General features: G+C 34.7%; 1 protein-coding gene across 1 annotated transcript; it reads right to left on the reverse strand.

Moving 5' to 3' along the window:
- Window positions 1-763: 763 nt before the first annotated feature.
- On the reverse strand, window positions 764-11,703 carry LOC129872465 (uncharacterized). Its single transcript, XM_055947449.1, has 5 exons — window positions 11,560-11,703; window positions 11,081-11,404; window positions 2,357-2,422; window positions 1,383-1,468; window positions 764-1,157 (listed from the first exon to the last, which is right to left on the reverse strand). Exons 1-5 carry the CDS (start codon window positions 11,701-11,703, stop codon window positions 764-766), a joined length of 1,014 nt encoding a protein of 337 aa, XP_055803424.1.
- Window positions 11,704-12,562: the final 859 nt, after the last annotated feature.

A 12,562-nucleotide genomic window follows, 5' to 3' on the forward strand; every position in this document is an offset into this window, starting at 1 on the left:
AAGGAGAATAAAGATGGGCTTGGTGATTGGCTTCAAATCAATCACAAAATCTATATTACGATCTGGAGGAAAACCCAACAAGTCTATAGTAAATACATCCATGAACTCTCTCACCACTTTTGTGGTTTATAAAGGAGATGAATTGTTAGTAAGGTCACGTACATAGGCCAACTAAGAAAGGGAACCTTTTTCCATCATACGATAAGCACGGATGTAAGATATCACCCCTTCGAATATAAAATTGGAGTATCCATCCACACCAGTCAAGGCAAATTAGAATAAAATAAGGTCACAATCTTGGCGTAACAATCTAGAATTTCATGATAGGAGATAACCATTCCATTCCCAATATCTCATTAAAATCAAACATATTTAATAAAATCAAGTTTGCTCGAGTCTCTCTACCCAAAAATATCACCACACATGGGGGTATACCCGATCTATCACTAAAGACTCATGTACTAGAGTAGAAACACTAATAGGCACAATAAGGGGCTCACACATAATCAATGCCTATATCAAAATAAGTCAACACATAAGAGTATGTAGACATGGGATCAAATAATACCGAAGTAGAACGATGGCAAATTGGAATAATACATGTGATCACTACATCAAAGGTCTCTGCCTCAGATCTATTTGGTATAACATAGCATAGTCTACGGTCACCACTAGTCTGCGAACCACCAAGACCAACCCCTCAAGCTTCACCCTTGGCATCCCTTGGCGCCACCTTTAGCACTCTATGAAGCACCTCAAACTGCTAGAGCTGGCATAGAACGAATAGCGTGTGACCAGAGCTAGATACTAGAAGAAGCACATCTAGGAAAATCCTTTGCCTTATGCCCAAACTCATCATAAACAAGGCAGCCTCGAGGACTGGAACCCTTTGGAGGAAAAATAGAAGTATCAACATGTCCTCATAAACCCGAAGAAGCACCATGACTAGTTTGACTAGACCTGGATTCACCTGTACAATCAGTAATCTGAATCGCCGTATGCACTGGTCTACCCTAATAACCCTAGGTGCCTGGACCCAAGTACTTCCTGCCTCTGGAGGAATGATTGGTGAACTGATCCTGCCAACAGAACCTCTTAGCCCCATCATTTCTAGCATGTCAGATACTCTTAATAATCCTGACATGATCAATAATACCCTGAAATATACTACCCAATAGCACAAGAGAGGTTGTAGCCTCCTAAAGATAACCAAAAACCCCATTTACCAACTTACAAATCTGCTCAAACTCTGTAGGAATACTTAACATACAAAATGAGATAACTCATGAAAATGATTCTCATATTTAGATACTAATAGGAGGCCCTGCTCCAATCTATCAAACTCAACCCTGAGCTGATCATGGAGGCTATAAGGCACAAACCTCTCAAAGAACACCTCAGTGAACTGCTCCCAACCCATCATAGGAGAACCGGCAGATCTGTAAGCAAGAACCGATTCCCACCACTCCTACAAGCGGGTTTAAAGTGCAAGCCACTCCATGTTCCACTAAGATCTCTTGGTTGAACAACCTATCTTGGCACTCAATAGAAAAGTCATAAGATTTTATGCTAGTTATACCATCAAATTTGGGAGGCACTAATCTGCAGAATCTCTCAAAACTCTTTTGATCTAAAGCATACATAGCTACACTAGCAAAAATAGGTGGAGCCACGAATCTCAAAGGAATTATAAGTGGGGCTAATTGGATATACAAAATTTGAAATCTAACACTCGTAGTCTAACCGATCATTTTCCCCACATCTTTAGTCTGTTGCTCCACATCCTCATACTCATAATCGGGCTCGGTTGAGGTCTCACTAGATCATCCTCAAATAGGAGTTTCCCTCTCGGACCTGTCCGTTACTTCAAATGAGGAAAGAATAGATTAGAGGTATACAACACTTGATATGAATAACTCGCTCAAAAGAAATCAATGGAAGGAATTTTTCCTATTAAGTGTCTTGTAGCCTTTTGAAGATAAGTACAGTTGTGTACCACCAATTTGCAAGACTGTACTAGACACCATGCTTTTTAAATTATGAGACAGGTGAATCAAGGATTCTGATACTAATTTATCATGACCCAAAAATCGAGGTTATGATGACAGATATTTCATCACCCAATTTGATGTGTAAGCCTAATAGTAAAACTTGTATGACACTTCTAATGGAGAAGTCAGCCACAAAGTAACTGAAAAGAAGGACAATGTAGAAAATATCCCAAAACCTGATGTCATAAGTGTAAAAACCATCTAGTACCAAAGTCAAATCCGATATACATCAGAAGTCTTTGAGTAATAGTAATGACTAAAAATAAAGGATAGAACTAGTGGCGATCTAGATCCTGGGATCTCACCACAAATCTAAAAATGTGAACTCCACTAGAGAGATCAGCTATCACGCGAAATACCCTGACTAGGATCTGCATCAGAAAGGGACACAGAAGTAGGGAGTGAGTACAATCCACATGTACTTAGTAGGTTTGACCTACTGAGTATGAGGAATTAATCAAGCCTATACAATAAATTAAGAAACGCTTTCACCTACACAAGAAAATTCCAATTCCAGTATCGTTGCTTCCAATTTATATAGAATGACGTGAGTCAAGTAAACACATAGGGACAGTTCAATATCACTAGTAATCAGATAAGTCAAGTAATCCAAAAAGTAATGCAATGCAATTTGTGTTGGCAATGGAATCAAGGCTGTCACACAACCTGTCGTATACACCTGACGAGCTAAGGCTTCCAGACAAGGACTCATGGTGGACTCACAGTCCATATACCAAATCATAATCTCATTATCTCATCCACTTGCCACCTAGCTCATGGTCAAGGATATAAAAATGTGTCACATTTTCTTTATCAAAAAGAATTTCCACATTTCTCAACTTTTCAAGATCAATAATATGATGAATGAGAATGAATGCATCACAACACATGTGGCATGGAGCTAATATTTAACTCAACATGTAATATAAGGTTTAAAGTTCTCAAAACTCAACCTAAACATGATATACACCCTCAATGAATAGTAATGGGAAGGAAATACATTGAAATAAGTGTTCACCCTTTATTAAAATATTTTATTACTCAAGTGTGATTCCCCCAACTCAACCCCTCACGTGGGCATCACAAGTCAAATAGTGTTACAAGTTTCTCTCTTAGGCAAATCATGAATCACCTGCTCTCAAAGAAAATAATGCCCCCACACGGGCTAAGCTGCACAAATTAGCCCTCACACAAGTAACACAGTAATAATCGAGCCCCCACACGGACATCATAATATAATCAACAGTCTCAATTCACATTATGACCCCATCCCAAAGTCTAGACCATATGAATGAATACTCAATCCTAGTCTCAAACAAAGACAGCCAAATCTACCTCGAAAGCCAAAACTTTGTACGAACACTCGAATCAGATCTCTATACTAAATTATTGACTTTGAAATGATCCCCAACTATCTATAATGGAAAGAATTCATCAAAAGGAATTCAACAATACCCATATCACAAGGTTTAAGAACCGAGGTCAAAATCATCCAAAAATTATCTTGAAAGGAAAAAAAGGTAAAAATGGATTTTTACTTGAAAATCATGTTCTACACATCATGAAGAGTTCGTGATTGAAAACCCCATTAAAATTGAGTAGGAATTGAGTTTGAAATCATGAAATAACTAATTTTGAAATTTTGGAGAAAAAACTCAAAACTCACATTGAAATCTTGATTTTGAAATATTTTTGGAAGATGAAATTATTAGGAAATGATTTAGAAGTGGTAAAGATACTTACTCCAACAAATTTGCTCAAAAGATTGCCTAAAAAATTATCTTTCCTAAGCTCCAATTGAGTAAATGGTGGAAATAAGTAAAATGAAGAAGAAATCCAAAATTGGGCTATTTTGAGCCAAAAAATATCTGTTGACCGCGGTCAACTTGCACAACCACCCTTCAAAATATGTTTTTGACTCTCTGAACTCATCTAGAGGCCTATAAACATGAAACAATAAAGAAAATTGATCAGAAAACATGTTTTAGAGTCAATGAAATCATCAGATTTCCAAAAAATATATTGTTATGAACAAAATACCCCCATGGACCTCTCTTAGGCCTGAAAGTCAACTTTTAGCCTAAATACTAAAAACAACTCTAACATCTCGGGACTTTGACCGACCATCCTACTAGACCAAACTTAACATTTCAGATGCAATACAACTTACAGAATCACCATTAGAGGCTCAAAGCTCGTAATAATAACCAAAGTCAACTATCTCATAAAAATTCCACCCAAAGTCTCAAAATCATCAAAATCTTTCCCGATTGCATCAGAGACAACACAAATCATTCTCAAAATACAAACAAAGCATAAAACCACTAAGGGGAAGGAAAAAATGGTTATTTCACATGAAAAAATAATTTCTCAAGAATTGAAATATTATAGATGGAGATCAAATCTAAGTCATCCTAGTTCGAGAAATATGCCATTAACAGCCCTCGAATCAAGAAGAAATCTAGAGAGAAGAATCAAGGAAATAAACAGATTTGTATCCGCACGATTTATTAATAAAATATTCTTGTTTCTTCATATTTTTTGTCATTGCAATTTATTTTTCATCACCTTATAATTTATAGACAATAAAATTTACGTCGAGAAAAAAATAATCAGACAAAAAAATATCGCAATAATCATAGTATTTGATTTTGAATATGAGAGTTACAATCTCTATGAAGCCTCTGATTTATTTTTTCAAATATAAATTAAAGGGCTTGTAAGCTTAATCTTGAATCTTGTTGAACTTTATGGATTCGATCATGACTTGTACTTGAATTCAAGGGCTTTGAGATTGTTCTTGAATATTGTTGTCTTGATCTTGACTTGTTCTTGAACTTGATCTTGACTTGTATTTGAATTCAAGGGCTTTTGACTTGTATTTGAATTTAAGGGCTTTTGAGCTTGTTCTTAAATATGGTGATCTTGATCTTGAGTTGTTCTTGAACTTGAATGCTTGAATGCTTGAGTTCTTGAATTCTTGAACTTGTCGCTTGTAGATAAATCTACGGCATTTGATCCACGAGTTCTCTCTAGCTTCTTGTTAGAATTCTGGTGTCTTTTCTTAATTATATGGACCCATATTTATAGTTGTAGAATGGAGGAGTTATGATGAGAAAAGTTTTCCCAACGGTCAATCAAATTTAAGTGACATGGCGGAGTAGTACTGATAAGAACAAGTTTACTTCTGTCAATCAGATTTAAGTGACATGACAATCCTATTGGTGTCTTTGTTTTTCCTTGTATGACACACCACTTGACACATGACACCATAATTAGCGTCTAGAATGACATGATATTGGGTTTTAGCAAAGTGTGCTCATATATTATAGCCCAAATTAATTAATTTAGACTTTAATTAAATCCATATTTATTGGACTTCAATAATTAACCCAATTATATTAATCCATAATATTTATTTGGAAAAAATATATTTATGATTTAATATAATCCGATTCATTTTAAAAATTTATATTTAATAAATTTTAAAAAATTACAAATGCCCTCCGCCTGAAGTCTTGTAGAAATATTTAATCTTTCGAAGACTAGACTTGAAGTATTAACCTAATGTCTTTGGGTCTTCAACTCTAAAATTTATGCCTTCAGAATATCATAAAACAATCTTTTTTAGGGCAGGGAAGAGTATTCATGACCCCTTTGCTTCGTAAGACTACTTTCTCCATGGACCATCCTTTAAAGCCTACGTACAAAGGGGGGGGGGGGGACACAACACAAAGAAAATACAAGTAGTGGAAAGATTATTACCTGTCAGACGTTTCAAGACAAGGAAGTCATGATAGACTAACCAAGTTAGATTTGAGACAAGATTTTTCTGATGATAATGATTCCCTTGAGATGTTCTTGAATTTGTAGACAATAAAATTTGCGTTGATAAAATAATAATCAGGATCGAAAAAATGTCACAACAATCATAGTAATTCATTTCAAAATATAAGTATTACAATCTTTATGAATCCTTTGATTCGTCTTTTCAAATATAAATTCAAAGGCTTTTGAGCTTGATCTTAAATTTGGTTAAACTCGATGAATTTGATCTTGACTTGTACTTGAATCCAAGGGCTTTTGAGGTTGTTCTTGAATCTTGTGGTCTTGATCTTAATTTGTGGATTTGATGAACTTGATATGGACTTGTTCTTGAACTTGAACTTGATCTTGACTTTCACTTGAATTCAATAGCTTTTGAGATTGTTCTTGAATCTGGTGATCTTGATCTTAATTTGTGTACTTAATGAACTTGATATAGACTTGAATTTTATTAATTTAATCTAGACTTATTCTTGAACGTGATCTTAACTTGTACTTGAATTCAAGGCCTTTTGAGTTTGTTCTTGAATCTGGTGGTCTTGATCTTGACTTATTCTTGAACTTGAATGTTTGAGTTCTTGAATTCTTAAACTTGTAGCTTGTAGAGAAATCTACGGCGTTGTTTCACAAACTCTTTCTGGCTTCTTTTACGAATTCTAGTGCTATTTCTAAATTATGAGGACTCCTATTTATAATTGTAGAGTAGAAGAGTTATGATGAGAACATGATTCCCTTAGGCCAATCAGATTTAAGTGACATGGCAAAGTAGTGATAAGAACATGTTTTCTTAGGCCCATTAGATTTAAGTGACATGGCATGATCCTATTAGCTTCTTTGTTTGACTTGGAATGCCACCTCATTTGACACGTGACACAAAAATGGGCCTCCAAGATTAGATAACATTGGGCTTAGCAAAGTAGGTTCATCTATTGTAGCCCAAATTAATGAATTTGGATTTTCATTAAATCCATATTTATTGGACTTAAATAATTAATCCAATTATATTAATCTACAATATTTATTTGGACCAATATATCTTGAATATATATTATTCAAATCATTTATAAATCTATATAGAATAAATTTAATAATTACAAATGCCCCTACTTCAAGTCTTGACGCTTGAGGTATTAACTTGATGCTATAATTGAGGTCAATAATAATTTATGATCATTGCATGTCATATCAAATAAGAATGTATTTGGACCTAACTTAGATATTTCCTTAATATGTTGAAGATTTAATTTTTTTAAAGTCCACATGACAGTGCTTATGTCTTAAAGAGCCATCAATTCCAACAAATTGGCACGCCTAGTGGGACCAAATAAAATTTACCTTTCTTCCCTTTTCTTCTAAACCAAATATGCAAATCTGAAGCCACAAAATCGCAGAGAAAGAATGAGTACTTCAAGCATCGTCTTTGAGCTTCATCAAATCTACACTCCGACAAGCCATGAAGTAGGAGACATTAGACATCGAAATATTGTAGCACTCTACAAGACGAGTCCCATTTCAGTATGGGTTCTTAGAGGCTACTCTACCCTAAACTCTAAATTATGCCTACATAAAGGGTATTATATTCCCTTGAAAAGGCATCTCAAAAATTTCACAAATTCGTGAAATAATTATAAAGAGATGAAAATATGTCAAACTCTTCTTGATAATCAAATACTTCAAGAAAATCAATAAATCCTTCCATGGAGATCATGTTCAAATCATCCAAGTAGTTTGAGAAATACACCACTAATGGCTCTTAAATCACGATAAAGATCAAATTTAAATCATCCTAGTTCGAGAAATACACCACTGACGACTCTTCAATCAAGGAGAAATCTAGAGAAAAGAATCAAGGGAACAAACAGATTAGTACATGCACTATTTATCAATAAAATATTCCTGTCTCTTCATATTTTTGTGATTGCAATTTATTTTTCATCACTTTATAATTTGTCGCAAACAGAATGACACAATTTTTAGTAGGATTATGAAAAGCATTTGAAATTCAAATAATTAATTTGCTTTGTCTGCTTTATTTTAGAGTTATTAGTTTATTACTATATTTTTAAGACCACATAAGTTGAGTCGGTGGAAGAAAAAATTATACTCCCTCTATTTCAAAAAGAATAACCTAGTTTGACTTGACTCAAAATTTAAGACAAAAGATTAGAGAAGGCAAACTTGTGGAAAGTTGCCACAAATATACCAAAATGTCCTTTAATCATATGACCTTAAATATGCCACTTGAAAAGTTGATATTAAAATATTGCCAAAAAAGAAAATGGGTCATTCTTCTTTAAACAGACCAAAAAGAAAAGTATGTTATTCTTTTGAGGGAATACTATGTAATATCATTTAATTTCAAATTAGATGATATTCTTTTAGTTTGATTTTTAATTTCACAGTTCAGATTTGTTTAATATACAATTTAAATTTGAAATTTTACATCACAATTATTATTTAAAATGATATCTACTATAGTTCATGTTATTTCATGTTTCTCGTGCAATATATATGATGAGCTTTCGCATAATAATTTTATAATATATCTTATCTCTAATTGTCACACCCTAAACCTTCGTAAGAGGCACCCACACTATATTTCGATGGGAGAACATATTACCCAAGCCAGCATGTAACCAACTAAACATCTAGAATAACAGCTTAAATAATAAAACCAAGGATCATAGTTAATATCGTTATAAAAAAAATAATTGCGAAAATAGTTCCCCCTAGAATCTGAAAGTCATGTACCAAAACATCTAATATAGTTGAAAATATGAGATGCAACCTCAAACAAAAGAAATATATATTCGAATAATGGACTAGAGAGGAAAGATAAATCTATGGCAGCTTGGAAGAAGTAGCTCACATTTAGATTTAGAGAATGTCCCTTTCACAACTGAGGTCGCGTAGCAGCCGCTGGAATATGTACTGTACTCAATAAAAAAAAAGCAGGTATAGTAGCAGTACACAAAGACAACAATGTACTACTAGGATCATCGGCCAGCTCCAAATCATACAAAATATGAACAAATAACTATAACTTAGTAAAATAGGATAACACATGTATAACTCAAGTCAAAAAATATAAACAAGACACTCAGAGCCAGCTGATAGATATCTTGTACCAGGCATAGTACCCGACCCACTCATGGAACCATCACATAGAAGAACAACCAAACATGTGCCACGGATGTGTGGCCCGATCCCTATTTTTCTTTAATATGAATCCACCGAAATTATTTTTCATAGGCATAAGTATCAATCCACTGGAACCATTTCCCATTAGCATAAGTATCAATGAGTCTCATCACAGTGTTCAAGAATCAATGCAAATAAGCATGTTCACATAAATAATGAGAGGATAATAGTTTTTATAGTCACAACGCAATCCATATCAATGCAAATCATGTCACACTATTAGTAATATAACAACATCAACAAGTACATCGTTTACATCATATAAGTCATCAAGTCTCCAGTTTATTACCCCTTTTATCAAATTTAACATCAATCGGTGATAAGTATGTTCAACTCAATTTCCATAACCAATAATGATCAAATGGCAAATTCATCAATTTCATAATCACATTTAGACTATTATAGCATTTTATCAAGTTCATGTCAAGTTCAAGTCAAATAGTACACATTTTTTATCAAATCATAGCACACATAGTCATTTTATTACCCCGATCCTTCATTAGGCATATTTCACATATTTATCATCCCAAACCTCATTTCCATTTCACCCAACACATATTCGAAAGCAAGTTCAAGTAATCTACAAGAGTTACAGGTTTAAGAAATTCACTTGTCTTAATTGATATCTGATCAATCAAATATTTGATCATTTTCCTTTCGATTCGAATCCAAAATACCATAATCTATCCAAATAGTGATTCACAATCAAATTTCAAAGATAACAACACCAAAATGAAAAAAAATTGGGTTAAAATATCAAAAAGTTTCAAAATTTTGATTATGAAAATAGGGTTTAAATCCGGAAATTTTTGGATGAAAATGATCTCCAAACCATTAGAAATCCATTAGAGAAAATTATTTCAAAAATGAAGTTCAAAACAACACACAATTCTCATTTTAAGAAATTCAAAGTTCTTGAAGAAATTTCCAAAATTTAAGAGTCCAAAATTTTGAATTCAAAGTTAAAATCAAGATATAATGGATGGGTAATGTAGATTTTATGTTAAAAAACACTTACCCAATCAAATAGCCTCAAAAATTCACTTCTCAAATCCCCCAAATGAGTCTCCAAGGTGTAAAAATGGAGAAATGACTTAAAACACCCAAAAACTCCATGGGTTGCTTTCACGGAGGTCGCTTTCGCGACCAGTGGTTCGCTTAAGCGAAACCCATTTAAGTGGCCCTATTCACTAAAGCAACAACCTTCTTGCTAAAGAGGGAGTTCGCTTCCGCGGCACTCTTTTCGCTAAAGCGAAGGTTGAACTAGATATCAGAAAAAGGCCCAAAATGTACAAGTCTCAAAGTTTTTGAATTGACCATCGGGATTCGTTTGAAATCCCGTATACACAAACCATATATGCTACCATACTAATTTTAACATTCCTAACTCAATAAAATCATCAAAATTTAAATTCGAGGTTTTCTTGACTTGAAATTCAATAAGTTACAACCAAACTAACTCTAAGCTTCAAAAAGACCAAAATGACCTCAAAGCCTTCAAAAAATACACAGGAACTCTTTCTAAGCTTAAAATAATCCCCCAAATCCAACAGAGTCATCATAATTCAATTTCGACCATCCAAACTTTGAATGTTGACCTAAGTCAATTCTATAATCAAAATTTCAAAAATTCTCAACTCAAGGCCTCAAATCCATGATATAGCTCCAAATATGATTCCATCAACTCTTCTAGACCAAATTTTATATTTTGGAGCTAATAGAATCGAGATAATTATATTCTGACACTTGGAACTCTAAACGACATCGAATACCACTTTTAATCAACTTAAGCTTCTACAACTCAACCTTTTTTTTGAAAAATCTCAATTTTGCAAAAATTTCACAAAATCGACTTTGAATACTAATCAAACATGACTCGGAGCAAGTACCGGAGGGGTAAAATGATTATTTTGTAGAAATTACCAAAAATGACTTTCAGGGTCGTTACATCATCCATCACTAAAAATCATATTATTTCTCGAACATAAAGTAAAATAAAGTACCTGGAACCTCGAAAAGCTTGGGATATCAGCACGCATGTCATCCTCCGACTCCCAAGTCGCCTCTCTGACTGAAAGGTGAATCAAGTGTACCTTCACTGAAGCAATATCCTTGTTCCTAAGCTTACGGACCTGCCTATCCAGAATGGCTATGGGCTCCTCCTCAAATGTCAAATCTAGACCCAATTCTACTGATTCAAGAGAGATCATATGAGACCTATACGGAACATACTTTCGGAGCATGGAAACATGAAACATAGGATGCACCACTGATAAGCTAGGTGGCAAGGCCAATCTATAAGCCACCCTTCCCACTCGCCCCAAAATCTAAAATGGGCCAATGAACCAAGGGTTTAGCTTGCCCTTCTTTAAAAAATGCATCACGCCCTGCATGGGCGACACTTGGAGCCAAATATGATCATGCTCTATAACTTCAATAGTCGAACCCTCCTATTTGTATAACTCTTTTGGATACTACTGACTGTCAAGAGCCTACCCTGAATTATGTGGACCTGCTCCATGGCATCTCTAAGAAATTCTATTTCTAAAGAGTCCATCTCAGCTGAATCAAACCACCCAATTGGAGATCGATACTTTCTACCATACAACGCCTCGAATGGGGCCATATGAATACTATAGTGATAAATGTTACTATAGGCAAACTCCGCTAAGGGAAATATTGATCCCACCTATCACCAAAATTAATAACGCAGGCTCAATGCATAACCTCCAACACCTGAATCGTCCGCTCGGACTGCCTATTAGTCTGGTGGTGGAAAGTTGTACTCATATCAAGCCTAGTATCTAAACCATGTTGCAATGTCCTCAATAAATACGAAGTAAACAACGAACCCCGATCCAAAACAATAGATACGAGAACCCATGAAGTCGAATAATCTAACTAATGTACAACTGGGTTAGTTTCTCTACCATATACTTTACCTAAACTAGAATGAAATGGGAAGACTTAGTCAGGCTTTCAACAACCATCCATGGTGGTTGGGCAACAAAGTCCATGGTGATCCTCTCCCACTTACAAGTAGGAATAGGAATCCTCTGAGTCACACCTCCAGGCTGCTGGTGCTCACACTTAACCTGTTGGCAAGTCAAACACTTGGACACAAACTTTGCATTGTCCCTCTTCATCCCACACAACCATTATTGTTGGCTAAGGTCATGATATATCTTTGCCGCACTCAGATGAATAGAATATCGAGAATAATGACCCTTCTCTAGAATAAATATTATCAGAATCACCAACCTTGGGCACACAAATCCTACCGTCAATCCTCAAAATACCCTTTAAATCAAGTTTAGCCTCTTTTACCTAACCCCTCAACACTTTGTCACTAATGAGACATAGATTCTCATCATCAAACTATCACTCCTGAATCAGCTCAACTAGATAAGACCGAGCCTCAATGAAAGTAATAAAATGTCCACCATAGTAGGAGCCTTCATACTCAAAGAATCGGCCACCATATT

The sequence above is a fragment of the Solanum dulcamara genome, chromosome 11 (assembly GCF_947179165.1).
Source record: "Solanum dulcamara chromosome 11, daSolDulc1.2, whole genome shotgun sequence".
Taxonomy (NCBI): domain Eukaryota; kingdom Viridiplantae; phylum Streptophyta; class Magnoliopsida; order Solanales; family Solanaceae; genus Solanum; species Solanum dulcamara.

Coding starts and splice junctions, on each gene's coding strand:
- LOC129872465 (XM_055947449.1), bottom strand. CDS start 11,703: ATGGCCCCATTCGAGGCGTTGTATGGTAGAAAGTATCGATCTCCAATT. Junction 11,405..11,559: donor TTCAGGGTAGGCTCTTGACA/GTCAGTAGTATC, acceptor GGCCCATTTTAG/ATTTTGGGGCGAGTGGGAAG. Junction 1,469..2,356: donor TTCACATTTTTAGATTTGTG/GTGAGATCCCAG, acceptor ACCCGCTTGTAG/GAGTGGTGGGAATCGGTTCT.